Source organism: Clarias gariepinus, unplaced genomic scaffold (assembly GCF_024256425.1).
Source record: "Clarias gariepinus isolate MV-2021 ecotype Netherlands unplaced genomic scaffold, CGAR_prim_01v2 scaffold_33, whole genome shotgun sequence".
Lineage (NCBI taxonomy): Eukaryota > Metazoa > Chordata > Actinopteri > Siluriformes > Clariidae > Clarias > Clarias gariepinus.
The window spans coordinates 225,001-252,623 of record NW_026521000.1 but is presented as its reverse complement, the minus strand read 5'-3'; the positions used below and the strand labels follow the sequence as shown (position 1 = coordinate 252,623).

General features: G+C 45.9%; 1 protein-coding gene across 3 annotated transcripts in view; it reads right to left on the bottom strand.

Annotated features, from left to right (window-relative positions):
• Positions 1 to 27,623, bottom strand: part of shroom1 (shroom family member 1) — a 31,892-nt gene that overhangs the window by 1,561 nt on the left and 2,708 nt on the right. Inside the window, exons 1-7 of one of the 3 annotated variants that reach the window (XM_053490829.1) lie at positions 23,224 to 23,528; positions 7,752 to 10,344; positions 7,621 to 7,673; positions 6,810 to 7,196; positions 6,190 to 6,714; positions 2,114 to 2,201; positions 1,272 to 1,544 (exon numbers count right to left, since the gene is read on the bottom strand). In XM_053490829.1, coding sequence (XP_053346804.1) covers positions 1,272 to 1,544; positions 2,114 to 2,201; positions 6,190 to 6,714; positions 6,810 to 7,196; positions 7,621 to 7,673; positions 7,752 to 10,265 — 3,840 coding nt within the window. In that variant the 5' untranslated portion in view covers positions 10,266 to 10,344; positions 23,224 to 23,528. Of the gene's footprint in view, positions 1 to 1,271; positions 1,545 to 2,113; positions 2,202 to 6,189; positions 6,715 to 6,809; positions 7,197 to 7,620; positions 7,674 to 7,751; positions 10,345 to 12,274; positions 12,428 to 23,223; positions 23,529 to 27,623 lie in introns of those variants that run through there. The other 2 variants (XM_053490827.1, XM_053490828.1) reach the window with 2 other exon arrangements.

The window sequence follows — 27,623 nt, the reverse complement described above, 5'->3', positions numbered from 1 at the left end:
TTTGTATTTCCTACACAGTGACCCTTAAACACACCAGCTCTACCCCAGGGTCATGTGACCGAGGCTGAGTCAGTGTTAAAGCGCACGCGCACACACACACACACACACACACACACACACAGGAGTCGCTGCTCCTCACACAGCCAAGAGTCAAACCTCTCACATACACCAGGGGGTGCCATTACTTTGACAAGGCCATTTTGTAATTACAAAGAATAATAAACAGTCTGCCTCAGTTATAAACTTATAATGTGTGTTAATAATTTTGACTTTAGGCTTCAACATTAACTGTATAGGTGACTGTTGTTTAAATGTTTGCCACCAGGGGGCGGTGCAGGTGTAAAGCCATCGAAACCAGAGGGTAGTTTCGGTGATACACTACCAGGAAGTGCTTATCTAAGCAAAGGACATACACACTCACACACACACACACAGAGACAGAGGCTCAGCAAAGACAAGAGAGCAAGAAACCGATCCTGTTCCTTTACAAACCCACCAAGAAAAACAACAAACTCCTCAAAAATTATGTACATCAGTGCTGCAGCTGTTTATGAACACGTGAGGAGACGCCGAGAGCATGCCACCCTCCTGGTGTTGGAGAGACCGTGCCACCCTCCTGGTGTTAGAGAGACCGTGCCACCCTCCGGGTGTTGGAGAGACCGTGCCACCCTCCTGGTGTTGGAGAGACCGTGCCACCCTCCTGGTGTTAGAGAGACCGTGCCACCCTCCGGACGTTTCCCAGACCATACCCCCCTGACCTCCTGACCGTGCCACCCTCACCCTCCGGTGACGTCACACACACCAGCCTCAGACACACCTCATGCAAATTCTCGTAAATAACGATGACTCGATTTTCAGCTGCTTTGCAAAAGGAAAGTTCAGACAAAAGCCAGTGACGTGAACACGGAGCCTGAATAAAGCTCTCGCCCCATGGCGCTGCCCGCTGGACTGGCACGGCTGATTCGGTTTCTGTAACAGCAGCTCTTTATAGCTCCTAGAAACTCATTCCACAACAATAACAGATTAAAAAGTGTGACGTGCCAGGTGTGCGTGCGTGTGTGTGTGTGTGTGTGCGTGTGTGCTGAGACACACACTGTTACCTCATTAACTTTAGAGTGGTTCGGGTGATTATTCTCTAATGAGAGCTAACACTAATTATTTAATGAATCTCATTAACCCTTTTATAGACACGACACTGTTATACAGAAATATGATACTTATATTAATATGAAGCCTGTCCAGTCTACACACACACACACACACACACACACCTTCTCCTCCGAGTCCACCTCCTCGTCCACGGTGCTCAGGGCGTTCTGCACTCGGGCCAGACGTGCCGAGAGACACAGCAGCAGGCTGATCACGCGCTCCAGGTCCTCGATGAACTGCGTGTAGCGCTCCAGCTCGGCCGGTGAACAGCACTCGCGCACCAGAGTCTCCAGGGAATTACCCAGAAGTCCAAGTTCCTTCTCCTCGCTCTGCAGCGACGAGCGCGAGCCCTCCAGAGCCTTCAGCCGCTCCTCGATACGAGCCGCCAGCTGCCTCTGTGTCAGGAGAGCACAGGACCACGCTCACACCAAGTACACGTTTTATAAAACAGAAACCACGTAGAGCTATAGCTATACGTAATGTACACAGCGGTCACTTTAATAGGAACACCTGTTTATTCACACAATCAGACGATCACGTGCGAGCAGCAAAGTGTCTAAAACACGGGTCCAGTCAAGGCCACGTAACGTTCACGTTGAAGATCAGAATATTTGGGAAACGTCACTCCAGACTGTATGTTTACGTCTGCAGGACCGACCCTCTCTGTGTCAATCTGTATGAACCTCAGAGCTGAGACGGGTCCTGCAGGTGCACCAGGAGAGGACGTCCCCAATAAATAAATAAATAAATAAACTTGATCAGTTGTGATTGGTTTGGAAACGTCTGTTACAGATCAGCATGAACAGCCCTGTGACACACAGACGTCTGACTGGAGGAATGTAGGTGCAGGTGTTCAGGTGTTCCTAATTAAATGGCCGGTGAAACCTAAATCAAAACCTAGACAGAATAGACGACTTTATCAACTGACAAATTAATAGAAACTGTGTATGTGATAATAATGTACCTTCTTCTCTGTGACACTTGCTGTGGTCCTGTACAGTTCATCATCATCATCATCATCATCATCATCATCAGGAGGAGCAGACAACGGCCTTGAAAACAACATGACGAAGTAAAGTCAATGATAAGACACATTATAGAGTTGGAGAAGTGTCCTCTACATGGTGAGTGTAGACCTGGTGTGAGCGGATCACACGGCGAGCTGAAGTCTGAGATCTCACTCAGGTCTCACGTGATGATAAAATCTCAGTTCAAAAAATTATTTAAAAGTGAAAAATACAAAACAGTTTAGAATTTTTTTTAAATAATGATGTGATAATCACAAAGAAAGTAAATGTTAGTGTGTGTATTAAAGGACATTTTAAACTCTTTAGAGTGAAATATCGTACCGTCTCCTCCACTACATCACTCCCTCACTCACTCCTCACTCACTCACTCACTCACTCACCCACTCCTCACTCACTCCCCATCAGTCACTCACTCCCCATCACTCACTCACTCCTCACTACTCACTTCCCATCACTCACTTCCCATCACTCACTTCCCATCACTCACTTCCCATCACTCACTTCCCATCACTCACTTCCCATCACCCACTCACTCACCCACTCACTCACCCACTCACTCACCCACTCACTCACTCACTACTCACTCCCCCCTCATCACTCACTCCCCATCACTCACTCACTCACTCCCCATCACTCACTCACTCACTCCCCATCACTCACTCACTCACTCCCCATCACTCACTCACTCACTCCCCATCACTCACTCACTCACTCCCCATCACTCACTCACTCACTCCCCATCACTCCCTCACTCCCCATCACTCACTCACTCCTCACTACTCACTCCCCCCTCATCACTCACTCCCCATCACTCACTCACTCACTCACTCACTCACTCCCCACCACTCACTCACTCACTCCCCATCACTCCCTCACTCCCCATCACTCACTCACTCCTCACTACTCACTCCCCCCTCATCACTCACTCCCCATCACTCACTCCCCATCACTCACTCACTCACTCCCCATCACTCACTCACTCACTCCCCATCACTCACTCACTCCTCACTACTCACTCCCCCCTCATCACTCACTTCCCATCACTCACTTCCCATCACTCACTTCCCATCACTCACTTCCCATCACTCACTTCCCATCACTCACCCACTCACTTCCCATCACTCACTTCCCATCACTCACCCACTCACTCACCCACTCACTCACCCACTTACTCAACCCCACCCACTCACCCACCCACTCACTCACCCACTCACTCACTCACACACCCACTCACTCACTCACCCACTCACCTACTCACTCACCCACCCACACACCCACCCACTCACTCACCCACCCACACACCCACCCACTCACTCACCCACTCACTCACCCACCCACACACCCACCCACTCACTCACCCACCCACACACCCACCCACTCACTCCTCACTACTCACTCCCCCCTCATCACTCACTCCCCATCACTCACTCACTCACTCACTCACTCACTCCTCACTACTCACTCCCCCCTCATCACTCACTCCCTCACTCACTCCCCATCACTCACTCCCCATCACTCACTCCCCATCACTCACTCCCCATCACTCACTCACTCACTCACTCACTCACTCCTCACTCACTCCTCACTCACTCACTCACTCCTCACTACTTACTCCCCCCTCATCACTCACTCCCCATCACTCACTCACTCACTCACTCACTACTCACTCCCCCCTCATCACTCACTCACTCCCCATCACTCACTCCCTCACTCACTCCCCATCACTCACTCCCCATCACTCACTCCCTCACTCACTCCCCATCACTCCCCATCACTCACTCACTCCTCACTCACTCCTCACTCACCCACTCACTCACTCACTCACTCACCCACTCACCCACCCACTCACTCACCCACTCACTCACCCACCCACTCACCCACCCACTCACTCACCCACTCACTCATCACTCACTCACCCATCACTCACTCCCCATCACTCACTCACTCCCCATCACTCACTCACTCCCCATCACTCACTCACTCCCCATCACTCACTCACTCCCCATCACTCACTCACTCCCCATCACTCACTCACTCCCCATCACTCACTCACTCACTCCCCATCACTCACTCACTCACTCACTCACTCACTCACTCACTCACTCACTCACTCACTCACTCACTCACTCACTCACTCACTCACTCACCCACCCACCCACCCAAACCCACCCAGCCACCCACCCACCCACCCACCCACTCACCCACTCACTCACTCACCCACTCCTCACTCACTCCCCATCAGTCACTTACTCACTCCTCCTATAACGTCGCTAACCGCTCACGTTCACAACTCCCTGTGTACTGTACTCCTAACCGCGGTCTAGTCATGTAGCTGTGTGCTGTGTTACTGGGAAAGAACAGAGTTACATTTGTACTAAATACAGTGAAACTTATCTCAGTGGAGCTGCAGAGGCTTCGTGTGAGTCTCAGCTGAACTTTGGAATGAGTTTTTGTACAGAACAATGATTGTAGTATCTGGCCCTGATCATTATATTGTCCTCAAAATATTATATTTCTTCCGTCCCCATTATTGAGCTCGCTGTTCCACCTGTGTGTGTGTGTGTGTGTGTGTGTGTGGTGTTCACAACTTATCAGCTGAACACTCTGATATCGTGGAATGGTAAATATCCAATATTAACCTTTGGACTTGGGTAAATAAACCTATTTTGTGTAGTTCTGGACGCAGCTGATGATGCTGATGAAGTTATGAGGTGGAGTGGAGCTCTACTGTAACCAGCTGAGATCATTAGTATTATTTCCACAAATTCATCTTCACTGGCTGTGATCATAAACTCCACTAAACCATCTCACAATCCAGTTCATCTGATAAACACCTATAAAGAGGGAGACTGATGTTTAAGATTTCTCCTCCTTTATTAAGAGAGACTGGAGATGATGTGGAGAAGAGGAACTTAAAAAGTTTATCGGCTCCTAAATCCTGTTACAATGTGATTGACATTTACAGAGACTTCAGTCACAGTAACGGTGATGAGACTCTCAGTTACAGTAAAACATCTAAAGAAGGTCGTGTGCCTGTAAATGACGATCCCAGCCGAGGTGTCTCAGAGCTCACTGCAGTCGTTCACGTGAACATTTAGCGAGAGGAACGCCTGATCACTAAAAAATACAGATAACTTGTCACCAACTTGTGGAATACACACGTGTGTGTGTGTGTGTGTGTGTGTGTGTGTGTGAACTGCACACTCATTCACCATCACCAATTGTACGATACAGGAACTCGGCCATTTCCACATGATTGAGTCATTAAAGGAGTTCCTGGGAGGCCGGCGTTTCAGACGTGATTCAGACAGACAGTTCGACCATGACTGTGACGTACTGAGAGAACGTTCTACCTTGATGGTGTCCAAGCTCTAGTGAGACACTGGGATAAGTGCATTAGTGTATCAGGGGATTATATAGAGACATAAAGCGAGTGTTTACTCTCAGGACTGAGTTCTGTTATTCTGTACAATCAAAAGTCCCGCTTTGACTCAAACTCGTATTTCACAGCCACTCGGGTCTCCCTAACATGGACGACTCCCCTGCTCGTTGATCGCTCATGATAAGGTTTATCAGCATCAGACTCAGACATAAATACACAGAAATTATAATCCAACAGAACCTTTACTTTTGATACTGAAGTGTATTTGAAGGTGAGAACTGGAGAACTTCGACTCTGTTAACACGGAGATGGAGAACTTCTACTGTTACTGGAGTCATGTTTAACAGAGGGGGGTCTTTACTTTTACTCAGTACCTCTGGTATTCAACACTCGCACTGTTTCTAGGTCACTTTATAAATGTGTGATATTCAGTGCTTTAACTCCAGTGTGATCAGACGCCACGCTGATGGATCGGATATTTATGAGATTCTAGTTCAGGTAATAATATTTAGAATGAAAGGAGTGCAGACGTCTGGAGCCTGTGATTATATCGCATGTGAACAGTGTGTGTGTGTGTGTGTGTGTGTGTGTGTGTGTGTGTGTGTGTGAAGTGAGCACTCTGGTAGTCACCTGTACGCAGCCTGCTCAGGTGCGATGTCTTTCTGCTCCTGCTTTTTCTTATAATGCTCCTCCATCAAGAGATTGTCCTCAGATAACATCTGCTCCATGAGCATGACCGCCGTCTTTCGATTAGCCGCAGGATTCAGAACGCGAGCTAACGACTGGTCGGCTGAGACCACTTCCTGGACCAGTTTCTCCCACTCAGGCCGATCTACACCACACTTCCTTTCCCCCAGTTTCTTCCTTTCCTGATCTTCATCAAGCGCCGGGACAGGAAGCGCCGCCAATTGCTCACACCCGGACACCGACTCCGCCCTGACATGTGGATGAGGCCGTGTGTTCTGAGGAGGACGGGGAGCTGAATGTCGGGAAGTTCCGACGTCGTCTGTCTCCGGTGGTGAAGGCCACAGACTGGGGTCGGTCGTGATCCCGTAGCCGAGGGAGATTTCATGAACGGAGCGGACATCACTCACGTCTCCGTCCGACATTTCACTCCTCATTACGAATCGCTCTGGAGGATTCGCTTTATTTTTGCTACAAGACACAAAGAAACAGTTTTTCTCCACTGAAGTGCTAAAGTTCTTAAACATTAATAATACGATAAAATAAACTGTATGAACTGACGATACCTGACATGATGGTTCTCACTGGTTCCTCTGGGGGAACTGAGAGCTGCGACTTCTTTACCCGATACAGACGATGTTCTAACCCAGGGAGTGCCCGCTGTAGATCTGTGTTCCAATAACCCTGGCTCTCTAAAGATCCTGGGGTCAGGGCTGATCCGTACGTTCTCCTCGGAGCCAAGTAGAACCGCACAGTGCTGCTTCTCCTCCTCAGATGGAACGCGTGTCCTCTGGATCTGATTCAGCTGGTCTGAGCTTTTGCTGAGAACTTTAGGTCTGGAAACCTTGGACACTCCCAGCTCCTCCATCGACTTTCTTCTGGATGACATTGCTCGGACCCTCTGCTGATCCGGAACCGACGCTGCATACTCCTTATCAACTGCTTTAATCTCTCTAAACACATAGGAGATCATGTTTCAGGTTTACAATCACACACACACACACACACACACACACACACACACACACACACACACACACACACACACTTTTCAGACCAAAACCACAGCCGGTCATGTTACTGAGAAACCGTAAAAAGAAGCAGCAAAAGTTTCCAAGCTTTACTGGAGACTCCTACAACCCTGACACTGGAGACTCCTTCCAGTAATGTTATAAAAACATCTCCTTGCTTTAAGAAAAAGTCACATTATGTGGACATGTGTGTGCACGTCCCCATGAACAATCTGTTACTATGGAAACAATAACCTGTTAGAGCGAGCACATTAACCTGCACTACTGTCAGAGCTGCTGTTATAGAGAATTAATCAACACCTTCTGACCAATTGGAATCCAGATCCAACACATGGTTGAAGCTTACCGTGAGATATCTTGGGCATGTGCAGAGGGGTCCAAGTGCTTCTGGGTCTGTTTCTTAAAAGCAAGAAGTACAAACGTTAATATTATGAGACCTGCCATTTTTAGGGTAAAAGTTTTGACCCCCTGAGTCACCTGGTAAAAGAAATGAGGATTTGAGGTGCTGCGGCATCTGTAGGAGTGAGGGCTCTGTCGTTCCTCCAGGAGATCCTCCGCAGAGGCAGACTTCTCTGATGGAGATGAAGTGCGTTCCTTCCAGCCGGACCAGTGCGAGTTACTGCTGTGTTGTTCCGGGGTCAGCTGGGCGTATCTGATGGAAAAGGAATCATGAATACGGCTAGCGGAGAACGGCCTGAGCGGCCTCTCCTTGGTCCTTGAGTACGGACCCCAGTCGGAATACCTCCCTGCTGTGGGAACCTGTGCAGATGGCTGCTGCGGCTCCGCTACCTTACAGCCGGTTTTACGTTCCATATACTCCACTAAGGCCTTGTGCTGAAGGTCCTTCAGAGAGATTTTGGAGAAGCTGCTTACAGACATCGCCCGCCCTCTCACCTCAAAAATCTTACGTCTGCCCGAGACCAGACCGTGTTGTCCAAGCTGTTCTTCTAAGAGCAGACCATCACTCTCACTGCCGAGGGAGCGACAGGTCTTATGTTTCGGACCGTCTCCCAGACGGTGCAGCTTCTCTGGCTCGGAGTTGGACAGTTTCTTCTGGTCCAGGGTCAGACGTTTCCTATAGCCGACCCGAGGAACCTGCGGCTGAGCGATATTCTGCTGCTTTACCGTCTCTCTCTTAACCTCGTGACCAGTCGAAGGATCTGTGTTCTGAAACGTAGGCAGGGGAGCTGGAGTGGGTTTTTCCTGTAAGGGTGCAGAACGTTCGCTAGAGAGATTCTTATCACAGCATTGCTCAACAATCTTTTGCCAAGAGAGTCTGAGATCTTTTCTTTTAAATGAAGTCTCCCTCAAAACCTTGGTTTGTGCATCTTTAAGCTTTTCTTTATAATATTTTTTGTAGGAATCATCCATGGTGTTGCACAGATAATAAAACTGATTAGACTTTGCTTCTTTAGCCACGTCACTTTGCAGCGAGTGAGTACTAGAAGAACCTGAGACCCATCCTGCTTCCTGATGATCTTTACCCAGGTCAGATTTTTTGCACCCTGGAGTAGAGGTTCTCTCACGTTTCATGCTCTTTGTTGCAGACGCTCTGCTGGCTCCAGTGAGGTGGTACAGTAGAGGAGTTGTCTCTTTACTGATCTTCTCTGTGGGGACGTCAGCTAAGGCATGTCTCGTCACTTTATTCAGCGATTCATCTTGTTTTAAATGAATATTTTGCTCTAATTCTGTATAAACAGGAGACACAGGTTTATGCTGAGAAGATTTTGAGAAGCTCTGCTCGGGGCCACAGTAGAAGATCGGGTGATCGTTGATGTGATATCTGCCTACGTCCATATCTGGGACTTCCATTTCATCTACACTTTGAGACCCTAAGAAATTAAGGCTGGTTGAGGGTTCCTCAGCTCCACTAGGTGTGGTTAGGTCTTTGCTCTGATAGAAGATCTCACCGCAGCTCTGTTTCATCAGTGGAAGATGTTTAAACATGTTCTCCACAGTATTATGTGATCTCAGTATTTCAGGTTGTGTGTGAGAGTTGAGACTGTCCGTCAGACATTGTGCTGGTGGTGGAGGAGGAGGAGGAGTAGGAGGAGGAGGAGGAACACTGGATTCACACGGCTTGTACACACCAGTAACGAAATAGAACTGTCCTTTGTGCTGAATGCTTCCACTGATTGTGTTTGGTGCCACGTGCCAGGAGTTGATTGTGTGCTGTTGCTCAGAGACCGTAACCCCGCGTGCTGAATGTGAGCTGCTGGGTCGGATTTCTGACTCCATGTTCTGATCGAAATGTTCTGGCTCCCATGTCTGGAGCGACAACCGATTAACGAAGGCTTCTGACCTCGACTCTGGGGTCTTCTCTACAAGGTCTTGCTTTCTCTCATAATTCTGAGGAACCCAGAGACCATAAACGAGGTCCGACTTGTGACCCGAGACTTCAGAACTGGACGTCTGGTGCCTGAAGGAGGAAACACCGGAAAGCGGACCCTCAGGATTCGACACTGAGGCTTCAAGATTAGAAGTAGTTATGAAATTGTCCACATGGACAGGCGGTGGAGGTAAAGGTGGACTTAGAGGTGGTGGTGGAAGTGGAGGAGGTGGTGGAGGGGGAGGAAGTGGTAAATGGGTGGTAGGCACGGGAGGATCTTTAACATGAGAACATCCATTCTGGTTCTGGTAATGATGATGATGATGGTGATGATGACGAAGAGGTACAATGGCTTCCATGGAACCATACAGATTATTCAGGCTTTTTGTGTCCGAGTGAAGGACGCTGGGACCGTACACGGCCTTCACATACTTCACATCAGCGTAGTGCAGGTTATGTGCGTGAAAATCATCCGCTAGGAACGGCGAGGGGTAATCAGGGAGGACGGATCCTCCGGAGAAGGAGCTATACGCAGAATCGCCTTTACTGTGGCGGTGTGTGTACTGATCTATACTGCTAGGGGACTTGGACGGTGAATGGCGACTGATAGGGTGAAGGTCAAAGTTGTTCATCTTCTCAAAGTGCATGTTGTAGGAATCCATTTGAATGACCTTCAGTGTCCTTCATTCAGATTGCATTTTCTTCTCCTTGGCATCTTCAGCACCAACAACAGGAGAGGATCTAAAGAAAGAGGCACACATTATGTACATTTGTTTAAAATTTGTTCGTCTGCATTTCTGACTTCTTGACAAAACGAAAAGAAATAAAAGCATCTTGGAGATGTGAAGGTGTGAAATCACTCGTCTGCACCATCGAGAGGAAATAAAACATGAGTTCACTGCTGTATACCAACTTATAGCAGTGTTTACTTTAGATTTACATTTAGGCATTTGGCAGACGCTCTTATCCAGAGCGACTTACAAAAAGTGCTTTAATGTTTACATCATTAATTGACACATCACTTTAAATACATTAATGAAACTGGTCAAATCCCAATTTCCAGTTCAGACTTCCCAGTTCTGAGTCAAAATAATTGATTATGTGTATGTTTTTTTTTATCTGTGTCAAGTGAAGTGTTGTTTTAATGAACAACATGATGAATGAGTGTAGATGATGCGATCCTCAGCGTCTCCTGGTGCATCAGGAATCTCCGTAGAGATTAAAACCCAAAGCTGGACACACTTGTCTCATGACGTCCTGTACGTGTGTGTTGGAAAGATCAGTGTGTTTGTTATGGATTCTCAGTGTTGCGCGTCTACTGAAGTCAGATATTAAACAACAACTAACAATGTGTTAAACACGTGCATTCTTCAACAACACAGATAACATCAAAAACTTTTTCCATCACTGAGTAAACTGTTTGAAACGGGAATCATCAAGTGCTAAAAGTCCTCATGCTGAGGAAATAAACACTACCTTTATTTATAAAACAACATCCAAATGACGGACCTGACATAATCTGGAAAATATACACAGCCAGGTCCATAAACTTTAAAACTAAAATGACTGGAATTCCTAAATGGTTAAACATCAGATGGATAACGACCCAAAACATACAGTTAGAGCTACCCAAGGCAAAGAAATGTGATGTTCTTCACTGGCCGGGTCAGTCACTGATCTCAGCCCAATAGAGCATGCGTTCACCTACTGTAAGAAAAATCACAAACAAGCAGGAGCTAAAGGAAGCTGCTGTAAAGGCCCGGCAAAGTATCTAGAGAAATGAAACTCAGCATGTGTTTATGTCCATGGGCTAAATCAATCAATCAAATAAAGCTGTGGAGTTCTGTAGTGCACGGAGAACTGTGGGACGAAAACCCCACCCCACCCGCGTCTACTGCTAATGAGACGCTACGGTAGAGTGAGACACGCCTCCAGAGCGTTTAGACACGGTGTGGTATCGCCGTTCTTAAAATAATGAGCATAAGAGTCCTGACACACTGGTTCTGGTTTCAGGTGAACATTAAACAGGAAGGAGTGTGTGTGTGTGTGTGTGTTTATGTGCAGGTGTGTGTTTACTGCATCGAGTCTTCAGGTCACTGTCACAATGACAAACCGCTCGGGCCGTCACGGTGTGTGTGTGTGTGTGTGTGTGTGTGTGTGTGTGCAGGCATTAAAGACTAAAATAATATTTTTGGAGGTTGCGTGAGCGGTGCTGCTGAGAAGGAATGTCTGGAATGTCCTTTAATCCCGAGTGAAAGACTTTAAACTGATCATGTGATCCGTCTGGGCCGATTATCAGGTTCAGTTATGAGAATCCAGAGACGTTTCTGATCAGAGGAACTTTTAGTCAAAATGAAATCAGTTAGAACACTAATGATGTGTGAAGGACACGCAGGTTCTTAATCATCACACACACACACACACAAACACACACACACACACACACACACTCACACTCATGTGCTGTTGGTCACTACAAGCACATGACAGAAGGAACAATAATAATATAATATTATAGTGAAGCAGAGCCTCCTAAACATTCAGACATGACCAAGACTTCTCTCAGATCTTTCTGCTCTCTTACACACACACACACAAACACACACACACGTGATGAATGAAAGTTATAAATATTTTGCAGGGCACATAACGCAACAAAATCCTTCCTTACCGCCGCTTTGAGTGAGAAAGAGGGAACGGTCCCGTGTTCCACTTGGACCTGCTTTAGCAGAGTGAAGGGAGGCGAGTTCTCCCGCCCCGGTCTGTCTCGGCCCTCGCTCTGCTTAAACCCCTCTGAGAGGCCGGACTTGCGTGCCTGTGACGTCCACCCCGCGAGGGTACAATAGCCCCGGCAGAGGGAATATTTCACTGATCATAATGGTGTCTAAAGAGGGGAAAAAGGCCTCACATTCCAGCCCTGCTTCAGAGAAGGAGCGAGCCGGGTTGCCATTCACTGCCAGACTCCGCAGAACATGGGGGAGTCTGGACAGACGGGACGAGAACTCTACAGGACGAGGACGAGTTCTCCGGCTCCGGTTTTAATTCCTCCTTTTCAACCTTCAGCCTGATCTCACGTCGGTCAGGTTTAAAGGTGAAAGGAACACACGCGTCTCATCTCACGCACGCGTCTCATATCACGCACGCGTCTCATCTCACGCACGCGTCTCATCTCACGCACGCGTCTCATCTCTCACGCGCGTCCCATCTCTCACGCGCGTCCCATCTCTCACGCGCGTCCCATCTCTCACGCGCGTCCCATCTCTCACGCGCGTCCCATCTCTCGCACGTGGCTCTGCATCACACCACTGTATTATTATGGGTTGTCTACACTTTACAAGATTGATGTTAGAATGAAATAGCTCTACTTTCACTTTTAAACATATTTTCAATAATATTTATTTACACTTTATTACTTTTTACAATTGAAATCTTTAAACTGTAACTACAAACACGTTTGTGGTGTTACATTTACATTTTAGTTTATCAAACAAACAAACTCCATGAGCTTCATTTTAAGCATGCTAAGCTAACTTGCTAACATTAACTAGCTATATTTAACTAAGTTAGCATGTTTGTGTAGCTAAGCCAGGTTAGCCTAGCATGGACTGTAGTAGCTAACATTGCTAGACTTTGACTTGTTGCCCAGCTGGTAACGGTACATATCTGTTCATTACAGAGGGCGGGGTTTCATATATAACAATAAAGAATTCACACTGTGATTATTCTGATATGAACGCACCATTTAGAATTTAATCTCATTTATGTAGACCAACAGCAAATAAGCGGAGAAATGATTTCATTAAGAAAATGTTTGCAAATATTTATTATTTATCTCTTTAAAAGTATAAAAAAATTTATTTTGACAAACTCTATATGAACTGTAGAGACTAACTGTGTGAATATCATCTGCAATAACCTGCTGGCTTTTTGAGATTTTTATGCAACTTTTCTCGCAGCTCTAATTATTAACAGGATGTTTTACTTCTAATTAATTTATTAGCAAACCAACGTAGCGCTAATTATGTACACATGAAGGAAACCTACAGAGTGCTGATATCAAACATTGTCATCAATTATCATCATCAACAGTTTTAGTTCAATAATAAAAGTTTTTCTGCTGGGAGTTATGGCCACGCCCCCCATACAGTCCTGACCTCGATCCAAGACAATTCCACATGATTGGGCCGTTAAAGAAGTTCCTGGGAGGCCGGCGTTTCAGACATGAAGCACACTCTGAGAAAACTTTCTACCTTGATGGTGTCCAAGCGCTAGTGAAGCACTGGGATACGTGTGTTAGTGTATCAGGAGATTATATAGAGACATGAAGGGAGTTTGTCCAGGTCTCTGCACTCCGTCTCTCTCTAGTGTCCCTCAGCCTCTGTCTCCGCTCTACTGCACTGCGTAACACAATGAAACTTACTGAAATCCCTGTACAGTTACAATCATGAACGCGTTCCCTTATTTTTATAAACACACAGGCGAGAGAAACCTAAACAACAGACGAGTCAGAAGAGACGTCTCATACAGGCATGACCTTAGACGAGTTTCAGTCAGAGACAGAGAGACAGGGAGACGGGCAGGAGAAGAGAGAGAGGGTTGAGAGTCCTGACCTGAGCGCCTCGTCGTCCTCCACTTCCTGTCAGTCCCACCTGCCCGCTGAAGGCGTGAGTCACAACAGGACACACACACACACACACACACAGAGCTGCTGTTCACCGCAAGCGCTCGACAGGCCTTGAGTACGTCACACTTACACACCGTGCGAGCGCTGAACCTCTCGATATTTTTCTTCATAGAATTATAAAACTCTTTACACTCTTTTAAACAGCATTTGACCCTATTTAATCTGTTTCCCATGTGCCCTTACACACACACACACACACACACACACACACACACACACACACACACACACACACACACACACACACAGTGAGGCTGTTACAGCTTTGTGATGCTCTGAGAGGAACTCCATGTATGTGCTTGGGGACGTGAGAGGGACGTGAGAGGGACGTTTCTTATGTCCGTCTGCTGTGAGACCTGGACCACCTGGAGCTTCATGACTGAAGTGCTGTCTCTGGCTAGAGCAGACGGGACGCTCCAGGACGGCGCCAGGCTCAGATCAGGGTCTCTACTCCATGTGGACGTTTAAGACGAGAGCGCTCACATTTCACACACAGATAAGAAGAGAGGACGCGAACAGTCCTGCACACTAAAACACAGTCAGGAAAAGAGTTTTATAGAACGGCAGCTCTGACCATCAGTCCGGGTTCTAACAGGGACAGGAGGAGCAGACGCACATCGTCTCAGACTGGATAGAAAAGGTTTTATGTTAGGACACAACAACGTTTCCGAAACACTTATGGAAGGAGACTCCAGTCCCAGTGCGTCTTAACAGCTCAGACACAGGAGTGTCTTTGGGACACGAACACACCTCCTACCGGCCGTTATACTGAAGACACCAGGAGCTGCCAGAGTCTTCATCAAACAGGTTTATGATCCAGGAGAATCAGGGCAGCAAGAGGCACGGAGTTTAACACACCAACTACTGCACGCGCACACACACACACTCACTTACACACACACACTGTGTGAGATTTACTTGTCTTTCTTTTCTTCTTCTTCTTTTTCTTCTCTTTTCCGTCTTTCATGTTTTCTTTCCCTGGACGGTTTAACCTTTTCCAGCATCATTCTTTTATATTTACAGAATTTATAATATTGTGTTTAAATGTTCACGGTGGGCGTCAGGAGTGTATCAGTTCTGTCTCTGTTGCTTTGGTGTTGTTAAAAAAATCAATAAAATATAACAATGAAAGAAAAACCTTAAGAGATCAGGAGTGTATTCATTCTCCTGATGTTTCTGTGTTTCAGAGCCGACACACCGGAGTTACACAAAACCCAGGGACATGGAGAAGAACAAGCTCAGGAAATGATCCACTTCCTACAGCCAGGCCTGGACACACACACACACACACACACACACACACACACACACACACACACACACACACACACACACACCAAACTGAACCAAAGATCTGAGTTTTCTAGGTGATAAGTCTATAGGGTTTAGCGTTACCGCCCAGCTAACGAAGAGCAGCATGTGATGGGCGCGAGCGAGCGCTCAGGTACGACAGAGAGTGTGTGTGTATAAAGTGCTCGAGGATCACGTGTGACTCATTTATTGTTTTCATTCCTTCATGTTCAGGAGTTAAAGGACTAAATCTGTTTACAGTCTGACAAACACAAACAAGTTCATCAGGAAATATTCATTTAGATATAAACAGTAATGAGTGGAGAGTGACAGTTGGGTGTCTGGAAGAGGGCGTGGCCGTGTGAGGGCGTGGCTAGAAGAGTTCATTTTTTAATAATTAAAAAATTATGATTGCTAAAAAAACAGACCTCACTTCTTTACAACACTGAAGCTGCAAGAACACACACACACACATACACACACACACACACACGTGTCACTGCTAAAACCTCGTCTGTCAGTAAGTGAATAAACTGGCATTGAGGACCTGCAGGTTAATAACAGACTTTCAGCACGCGGGAGGTGATCACACACACACTGAGGAATGCACTCGATAAGCTGACACAGGTAAAATAAGCGAATAAGAGCCCAGTGTGTGTGCGTGGGGGGGGGGGGGGGGGGGCACGATTTCCAATGATACAGACACAAAATAAAATATGTTTTACACACACACACACACAGTCACAGTGTTATAGTAACATGTACATACGTGCACGGATGTTGATTACACCAGTAAGGGACGCGCACTAAGACCCAGCAGGGGAGACGATTACCCACAATTCCGCAGCGCAAGAGAAAGAAATACTGTTGGCTCAGTTGTGATCATGTGACGCTCGGCATCAAAACAAGAAGCACATGCGTGATACATGATACTCGGTACTCGTAAACCAAGACTTGCTTGTTTTTCAAGTCAAAATTTATAAAAAATCTTCGCTTGAGAAACACTCGCAAACCGCGTTACTCGTAATCCAAGGTTCCACTGTACTGTAATGTGTATATATTTTATTTGTGATAGGTGTGTGTTAGTGAGCACTCTGACGGAGAAGATATCAGCGTTAGAGGAGCGCATCCAGACTTTAGAGAGGGTTAGAGAGTGTGAGAGCAGTGTTATTCCTGTAGCGGACAGTCTGGGTGCCGCAGGCGGAGATAACCAGCCCCCGACTCCGGCATTAGAGCCCTCACAGCGGGGCGAGTGGGTGACGACTCGGCGGCATACTCGTTCAGCCAAAGCTAACGCTAAGGCTAGCCCACCGGAGCACACCTCTTCTGCGCTTCACGTGTCCAACAGGTTTGCTCTCCTCAGTGATGCACCCACTGAGAAACCTGAAAGAGCTCTGGTTATAGGAGACTCTATAATGAGACACGTGAAATTAGCTAGACCTTTAGGGGCGCCAGCGGCAGTGGTTAGGTGTATCCCGGGAGCCAGAGCACCGGACATAGCAGGTAATCTTAGGGCTCTAGGACAGCACAGGTTCTCCAAGATAGTGGTACATGCTGGAGCTAACGATATACGCCTTCGTCAGTCAGAGGTTAGTAAGAATAACTTTATAGAGGTGTTTAAATTAGCGAAGGCGATGTCCGATGGAGTAGTAAGCTCTGGTCCCATCCCAATGAGACGTGGTGACATAACTTACAGCAGGTTATGGTCGCTGAACCGCTGGATGTCCAGGTGGTGCTCCGAAAACAACGTGGGCTTCATAGATAATTGGAAGACCTTTGAGGGCAAAGCTGGCCTGTTAGGGCGGGACGGTGTCCATCCCACTCGGGAAGGTGCTGCTCTCATTTCTTGTAGTATAGCTCATAGTCTTAGAAAAGGCCTAGTTAATCGGTGACAATCCAGAGCCCAGGCCAGGGAGCAGACAGACAGGCTAACCCAACCGTCTGCTAGCTGCATAGAGTCGTCACTCAGGGTTCACTCTACTGAGACTGTGTCTGTTCCCCGAGCTAAAATCAAATTTAGAAAGACTCAGAAAGTCTGTTTTAGTAATTTAATTAGCATAAAGACCACAAACTTGGATCAGACTGAATGCGCAGCCGGCACCTCTGATCTGAAGCTAGGACTGTTAAATATTAGATCTCTCGCATCTAAAGCAGTTATAGTTAATGAAATTATCACAGATCAGGAGTTTGATATACTCTGTTTAACAGAAACCTGGATTAAACAGGACGAGTATGTAGCTCTAAATGAAGCTAGTCCTCCTGGATACAGCTACATACACCAGCCTCGGTTAACTGGTAGAGGAGGAGGCGTCGCAGTTATTCACAATGATAATTTGACTATTGTACAAAAACACAGACACAAATTTAATTCATTTGAAATTCTTTATAGTAACATAAGTGTATTTAACTATATTAAGTCAGCTCAGTCGATCCCGCTAATTGTCATTTACAGACCTCCAGGGCCGTACTCGGAATTTCTTAGTGAATTTGCAGATTTCCTCTCAAACCTAGTCGTTTCTGTAGACAAAGTGTTAATTGCTGGAGATTTTAATATTCATTTTGAAAACCCAGAAGACCCTCTGAGAACTGCATTTATGTCCATACTGGACTCGGTAGGAGTAAATCAATGTGTAGTAGGACCCACTCATAAAGCAGGTCACACTTTAGATTTAATAATATTATTTGGATTAAGTATAAAAAAATTATTCACAATACCACTATCTGAAGTTATCTCAGACCACTATCTTGTCTCAATTCAAGTGTGTCACAATAATAATGTACACACAGCGCCGCGCTACCGTATAAAACGTACATTCACATCAACTACCAAACAGAGTTTTATCAGTAATCTCCCAGAGTTCCCAACTACGATTAGATCACCGTCTGACCCCACAGAACTCGATCAGGCGACTGAATATTTAGAGTCGACATTTCGCTATACCCTAGATAATGTAGCTCCAGTCAAGAGAAAAATTATTAGAGATAAAAAACTTGCTCCCTGGTATAACGATCACACGCGCACTCTAAAACAGACTGCTCGGAAATTAGAACATAAATGGCGTCAAACTAAATTACTAGTATTTCAAATAGCATGGAAGGAGAGCATCCTGAACTATAGAAAAGCTCTTAGTGTAGCTAGATCAACATATCTCTCCACTCTTATAGAAAATAACAAAAATAATCCTAGATTCTTATTTAATGCTGTAGCCAAATTAACCAGAAATAAGACCACTGCAGAAATCTCCACAACAACATCATGCAATAGTGAGGACTTCATGAACTTTTTTAATAATAAAATTGTAAATATTAGGCATAAAATTGAGGTTTTGAAACCGAACAATGTAATTGATGCAGATGTTAATCTAGCCATGTCAGACCAGAACCTAGAATACTTTACTCCCCTTGAAGAGAATGAACTAATTTCACTCATCTCTTCTTCAAATTCATCAACCTGTATATTAGATCCTGTACCGACACATTTTCTTAAACAGATAGTACCAGCAATAATAGAACCCCTGTTGAGAATAATTAATTCTTCACTCAGCATTGGATATGTTCCAAAATCTTTTAAATTAGCAGTTATCAAACCAATAATTAAGAAACCTGACCTCGACCCCTGTCAGCTGTCCAGTTACAGACCAATATCAAACCTCCCCTTTATCTCTAAGATCCTGGAAAAGATAGTAGCGGAGCAGCTATGCTCATATATACATAGAAATGGCATACATGAACTGTATCAGTCAGGATTTAGGCCTCATCACAGTACAGAGACAGCGCTCGTTAAAGTAGTAAATGACATTCTATTGGCCTCTGATCAGGGTTGTGTAACTATGCTTGTATTACTTGACCTCAGTGCAGCTTTTGACACTGTTGATCACGCTATTCTTCTTCACAGATTAGAAAATGTAGTGGGAATTAAGGGTACAGCCCTCTCCTGGCTCAGATCCTATCTGACCCATCGTTATCAGTATGTAGACTTAAATGGTGATTATTCTGCATGTTCTCTAGTGGAGTTTGGCGTTCCGCAGGGTTCAGTTTTAGGTCCACTGCTTTTTTCCCTTTACATGCTTCCTCTGGGCAACATAATCCGTAAGCATGGTATTAGTTTTCATTGTTATGCTGACGATACACAGTTATATGTCTCAGCAAAACCTGATGAGAAAAAACAGCTTACTAAAATTGAGCAATGTGTGCAGGACATAAGAAATTGGATGCTAATTAACTTCCTTCTGCTAAATCCGGATAAGACAGAAGTTCTAGTCATAGGACCGCATACAGCTAGGAGTAAAATTTTAGATCACACCGTAACTTTAGATGGCCTTTCTGTTCCATCAAATGCAACAGTGAAAGACCTTGGTGTGATTATTGATTCCAGCCTTTCATTTGAAGCACATGTAGATAATATTACCAGGATAGCATTCTTTCACCTCAGAAATATTGCCAGAATAAGAAATTTATTGTCGCTAAACGACGCAGAAAAACTAGTTCATGCTTTTATCACCTCTAGGTTGGACTATTGTAATGCCTTACTGTCTGGTTGTTCAGCTAGATGCATAAATAAGCTTCAGCTAGTCCAGAATGCAGCAGCGAGAGTCCTCACCAGAACCAGAAGATATGAGCACATCACCCCTATCTTATCTTCACTCCATTGGCTCCCTGTGAAATTTCGCATTGATTTTAAAATACTACTCTTGACATATAAAGCATTAAATGGTCTCGCGCCGCAGTACCTGAGCGAAATGCTAGTGTCTTACGATCCGCCACGCCTACTTCGATCAAAGGATGCAGGCTGCTTGTCAGTACCGCGTATTATGAAAAATACAGCAGGGGGCAGAGCTTTTTCTTATAAAGCCCCAAAGTTATGGAATAGTCTTCCAAATAGTGTTCGGGACTCAGACACAGTCTCAGTGTTTAAGTCCAGGCTAAAAACCTATTTATTTAGCCAAGCATTTTTATAAATAGATTTGCCTTAGGTAAAGGAGCAGATCTGGGGGACTCATGGACGTAGAGTATTATGGTGAACTGGTATGTTTGGATGCTGTCTTCCTCACTCTCATTGATCACTCAGGTTTGCTGACGGTGAGGTGATTGTTTGCTTTACATGTCAGGAAGCCCTCATGTTTGTGTTTCCTTCTGGCTCTCCCTTTTAGTTATGCTGTCATAGTTAGTCCTGACGGAGTCTCTGCTTGCACTCTACAGTTAATATACATTCACATTATACATTGTGTGACTGTGACCATACCTAACTGCCATCTCTCCTCTTCTTCTCTTTCCCCCCCTCTTTCTTTTTCCTCTCTCCTCCTGTCCCCCCCTTTCACTCTTTCTCTGTCTCTCTGTCGAGCTACACATGTCGTTCCTGAGCTGCCAGTGATCCAGACTCCCTCTGCCCTCCGGACCTGTCTGACCCATCCTGGTGCCCCGCTTCTGGCTGAAGATCTCGTCACATGGATGCCCCGTGTGTCTCTCTGGGATGCGTCTGGTGTCTGGGAATGATTCTCTCTACCTAGAAAATGGTTCTGGCCTTGACTGGTGTTGGCAACTGTTTCTCTGGGGACTTGACAGTTCGATAGTTCATGACTGGAACTTCTTACAAGTCTACCTGGGTCTTCAATAACTACCTGGACTCCATATTAACATCAATTAACATCAGCTATTATAGCTGAACTGCCTCCCACCCTACACACTGTATAAATGCAGATCATTTACTGCTTTCTGTTTCACCCAAATGAGGATGGGTTCCCTGTTGAGTCTGGTTCCTCTCAAGGTTTCTTCCTATTATCATCTCAGGGAGTTTTTCCTTGCCACTGTCGCCCTCGGCTTGCTCACCAGGGACAAACTGACCATTTTGATTCATACAAATTCACATTTCATACAAACTTAAATAATTCTTTTGACTATGTAAAGCTGCTTTGCGGCAATGAAAATTGCTAAAAGCGCTATACAAATAAAATTGAATTGAATTGAATTGAATATATGTACTTAACCTTTTATTTTCCTCAGAACTAACAGGTGTGCAGTAGACGTCTGATAGACACTGAAGATTCTCGACCTCACAGTGATGAAGATCAGACGCAGAATCTTAAGAACAATGTTTTTAATATCGATGTATGATATTTAACAGTCTGAGAGCTGAACCTTCAGACCTGAGGATGAGGAAGCGTGTGCTTAGGCTCCGTCTGCAGATCCTTAGAACAAACCTAAAAAAGTGGAACGTTTCCAAAAACCCGTCTAATTATTAACTCTGAGTGACGGCCAGAGAGTCACGGGATCATGTGATCATCACCTGTGAGACCTGTGATCATCACCTGAGGAGCCGAGCAGCAGGACGAACGTCTCAGTTCGTCTCAGGTCATGAGTCTTAAAGTAGATGTGCGTCACAAACCTCACGCGTTTGATAAATATTAATAAAAATACTCACGCTTATAATTAAAGAATGTTCATAATAAATGAAATGTTATTTTTTATATTTAATAAACGTCTTTTTTCACCTTGAATTATTTTTATTTGATCGTTAAATATAAAGTAAAACATTTTGTCTCTCAGTCAGTCTGTGATCCAGGACACGGCTCGGGCGACTCTGTGCTGCTGATCAGAGGGTCAGGGGTTCGAGCTGCTGTCGGGTCCTTGGGGCGCTACCCTTGACCTTTGACCCATAACCATACACCCTGTATGCTCCGGCGGCTGCATATAGTACCGATCCTTGAAAGAACCTGATGATCCTTGAAGTAGTATCTGATGTGGCACCCCCTGGGATAAAACTACAAACCTCAAGAAAAAAAAAAAAACTGTCATGTCCCCAAGTCCTAACCACCTGTCAGTCAAACTTGGTGTCTTTCCATTACAATTTAATACCTCATTAGAGTTTGTGCACCAAATCGTCCACCTGATCCGAATCGTTTATTTAAAACATTTCGATTTAAACCAGATTTATTCGCTTGAGACCCGAGCGGGGAACCGAGATGTTCACTTAGACCCATTTTCCTTTCCATAAAGTTAATAATTAAACAGAGGTCGAGAACACACACTGTCGTGTATTATTTACTCTCTTCTGCACAGAGCTGAAACATCAGCGCACATCTGCACTCAGCGTGTAAAACATGTGAGCAGTTAGAGATCTGTTTAAAACACTGTTCCTCTCTGTTCCTCTGTTCCTGTCGACGCTCCTCGCCTTCAGTTACCTTTTGTCAGATTTTTAGGTTTTGACAAATGGAGCCTACTCTGGAGGTCATCATACGGAGAACCTGGAGGAAACCCACCAAGCACGAGGAGAACATGCAAACTCCACAATACACTCACACAAACCCGAGGTGGGAATCGAACCCTGACCCTGGAGGTGCGGGAGCACAGTGCTAACCGCTGCACCAGTACAGGAGAAGTGAGAAACCAGAAGTGAGACGAACATGATTATATAAAGATGTCTGGACAAAGCAGACTCTTCATACGTGATACCAGACTGATGTGAGTTCTATCAGACATTTGACTAACAAATGAAGGCTCCATTTCCGCAGAGTACAAACACCACAGACACACACTCCGTACTCTCACCGGGTGATGTGTAGCGACGTCTCTCTGATGGAACTCTTTTAAAGGAGAAGGTTGGTGGGACACACACGGCAGTAAAACCCAAACTAAACCCCTGAACTCACGTCTCCGTGACGTTGAGGCGCTTCAGTGAGATCCTCTCTGTAACGCAGGAGTTAAGTTCCTCTCATGTTCAGCAGTTTTCGGGTTTAAGTGGATTTAATTCGCCCCGCAATTAGAAACCGAACTCCAGCAGCAGTGAGAGTGAAGATCACGAGCGGGTCTGTTCTCCTGACGATGAGGTTTCACACAAAGCCTCCTGCAGAACAATGAAAAGTCTGTAGATGATAATGTGTTCTATTAAAGTGCTGATGGTCTGCCATGTGCAGGAGCGTGCAGAGACTCCGTTAGACTCATTACAATGACAGAGCACTAATTACAGCCGGAGAGAGAGAGAGAGAGAGAGAGAGAGAGCGGTAATAAAACACATAATGATTAAACTCCAGCTTTAAGAACTCGTCAGGAGCGCACCGCTGAACTTTGTGACTTGGCAGAGACGCAGAGGAGGACAACAGGAGAGAGGAGAGAAAAAAAAAACACAGAGACATGAGAGAGTCGAGGTGAAGAGCAGGAAGGAAAGAAAACGATGGAGCTGCTGATAATGAGTGGAAATGTTGATGTGAAGGAAAGCCTTTGTTCAGTCTGACTGTAAAGGAACAGGAACTCTGCTCTGGGTCTGAGCCTTACACACACACACACACACACACACACACACACACACACACACACACACACACACACACACAGTAATTACACAATAAACCCCAGACTCGTCCACACAGCGGACTGTAAATACTTCTTCCATGCGATAACGTGATGACCGTATCACACTGACGGCTCGTCACACACACTTTCTCATCTCAGGCTATAACCCAGAAACCCGAGCACGCGGCTGATGCTACGCTAAACCGTACGGCCGCTTCACGCTCACACTGCACCCGGCGAACAGCGAGAGGAAACTCGAGGACGTGAACCGCGAGGAACCCGACACGGCTGAAACCAGACGCTCGCCGTCCCTAAACAAGACCTCACACACCTGGAGGATCTCTCTCACACACACACACACACACACACACACACACGTTAACATGAACAGCAGAATCAACACGTCTGCGAGATCTTCATATATATTATACATTTTTATTTTAAAGGAAAATAAATGGAGGTCAAAATGTAGAGATGATGTAAACAGAGGGTCTTTAATATTTAATAAACTGTACGGTCTCTAAGTCTCTCATTAAACAGAAGCTCATTAATGATATTAATGTGGAGTGAAAACCTCCGGCTTGGATCGGAGCTGCTGACGCGCCGTCACACGGCCCCGGGACTGGACCCACGGTGATACTGTAACGCCACAAATCCTCACAACTGTCTCTAACCAATCCGCAGGCTGATCCTGTGGCGTGTGTGTGTGTGTGTGTGTGTGTGTGTGTGTGTGTGTGTGTGTGTGTGTGTGTGTGTGTGTGAGACCCGAGGTTCAGATCACCGCTCGCACCTTCAGCTCCCACCAGCAGTTAGTCCTGATTTACTGTCAGGAAATACAAAAAAGACTTCGGATTGATCTAAAGTGTGTGTGGGAGTGAGACGCGGGGGTAGGACAGGACAACAAAGCTAATACAAAACCGAGCAACCGAGTGTGTGCGAGAGTGTGTGCCAGAGAGTGTGTGAGTGGAACGGTCAGCTGTACATTTTGGTTATTTGAATAAGTGTCAACAATAGCATTTAATACAGACAGGGACACAGACAGACAGGGACACAGACAGACAGGGACACAGACAGACAGGGACACAGACAGACAGGGACACAGACAGACAGAGATAACAGACAGACACAGACAGGGACACAGACAGACAGGAACACAGACAGGGACAGACTCCAAGTGACCTGAGTAAGTGTAAACCCTCTAACCCTGATTTAATGACCTACACCACACACACACACACACACACACACACACACACACACACACACACACACACACACACACACACACACACATTATTGACCGCTCAGATAAAACCTCCCTTTACTGGTTCCTTTACAAAATGAAAAGACTGATAATGTTCTTTAATGAGAACACACACACACACGCACGCACGGACACACACACACACACACACACACACACACTCCAAAACTATGCGTCAGAAAGCCTTTAACACACTTCATTGTTCTTTTAATCTCCCAGAAACCCTGGAAGGAAGCTCAGAGAGGTCATAAACACACACACACACACACACACACACACACACACACACACACACAGCTCAGTCTATCACATGCTTCAGGAGATCCAGCTACCAGAGAGTGTTCTGCCTCCCCAGAGTTCCCGGAGGTCCAGAAGGTGTTTAATCGTGTCTCTGTCCCTCTGACACGGCGCCGGGCATAAACTCACACCATTCTGGTGGAAAACTAACAAATGCTTTAAGAAGAAATCTTACAATAGCCTGGTTGCATAAGTATACACACCCTTTTCTAATGAAGCGAGTGAACGTCTTCAGAACGAACCAATCACGTGTAAGGTTCAAACATCAGACGTGATGCGTAACTACACCGTACACACTGACGACAGAGCAAACACACACTCAGGGCTTAAAGGTGAAAAGCTTCTGTGTGTAAATAAAACTACACCGTGCACCGTGGGCTGAGTGTGTTTAAGCGGATCATCACTTTATCCAGAAAGTGTCAGGTGTGTGTGTGTGTGTGTGTGTGTGTGTGTGTGTGTGTGAGACAGAAGAGTATCAATGAGAATGAAAGGAATGATGTACAGGACAGTGGTGAGACCAGCGATGAGAGACAGTGGCACTGAAGAGAAGACAAGAGGCAGAGCTGGAGGGAGCAGAGAGATGAAGATGTTGAGGTTCTCTTTGGGAGTGACAAGGATGGATATGATCAAGAATGAGTCCATCAGAGGGACAACTCATGTTCTGGAGATAAAGTCAGAGAGGCCAGATTGAGGTGGTTTGGACATGTTATGAGGAGAGATGATGAGCATATTAGAAGAAGGATGCTGAGGCTGGAACTGCCAGCCAGGAGGTCTAGAGGAAGACGTGTGAGAGATGAGGATGCGGAGGAGAGGGTTAGATAGGGGACAGATGATTCGCTGTGGTGACTCCTGTAAGGGAACAGCTGAGAGACAAAAAAAAGAATCACTTTATCCTGACGCTGTACCGACAACACCAGACTCCTCAGAGGAACCTGCGTTTCATCTTACACAGGAACAGGAACACACCGAGGTCACCATCAACAAGCTCAACACTTTCTTTAATAGATTTGATGTCTCTAAGTCTCACACTTCACCCGGCTTCAGCCTCAATCCACACTTTCCTGCTCCCATGTCCTCCCCTACACAGAAAACAATCACTACTCCTGCACTCCACTCAATCAACATCTCAGTGGATCAGGACAAACATGGCCTGAGTAAGCTCAGCCCTACAAAAACTGTAGGTCCGGACAAAATCAACCCTAGAGTCCTGAAATCTTGTGCTCCCCAACTTTGTGATGTCCTCCAGCACGTCTTTAGCCTGAGTCTGTCTCTACAGAAAGTCCGTGCGTTGTGGCAAACATCATGCATTGTACCCTCTTCAGTTTGCCTATCAGCCTTTCATGGTAGGAAAGGACACCATAAGGATGTAGACCGTAAGGATGATTCTTTGACTTCTCCAGTGCCTTCAACACCATCCAACGGCAGTGCAGGGGGAGAAACTAATGAACATACACATTGACACCCGCTTGGTTTCCTGGATCATGGACTATCTGACCTGCCGTCCCCAGTATCTTGGACCACAGAACTGTGTGACGAGAGTTTGATCTGCAGCACCGGAGCTCCTCAGGGGACTGTACTGTCTCTGTTTCTTTTCACCCTCTATACATCCGACTTTGGATGTCATGCCATCTGCAGAAGTTCTCTGACGACTCCGTGATCGTTGGATGTATAAAGCATGGTGATATCTCTGAGTACCTGTCTGTAGTGGATGACTTTGTTTCCTAGTGTGAGCGTAATCACCTACAACTCAGGAAAACAAAGGAGATGGTGATAGACTTCAGGAGAAGCGAGACCCCTGTGACTCCTATATCTGTCCAGGGGGAGATAGTGGACATGGTCTCAGAATACAAATATCTGGGAGTCCATCTTGATAACAAACTCGACTGGTCACTCAACACAATGGCACCCTACAAGAAAGGACAAACCCGGTTGTACTTTCTTCAAAGGCTCAGGTCTTTAAACATCTGTAAAAACAAATCTACTGATGTTTTATTAAAACGTTGTGGCGATTGTCAGTTTTTACGCTGTGGTCTGTTGGAGCTGTAACATGAAGGTGTCTGATAGGAACAGACTGGACAAGGCCATTAAAAGGGCCGGATCTGTGCTTGGTATGGAGCTGTGGATGTAACAGTGAAGAGGAGGATTCTGTCCAAAGTACAATCCTGGACAATCTGTTTTGGACAATCCGTCTTCAATCCT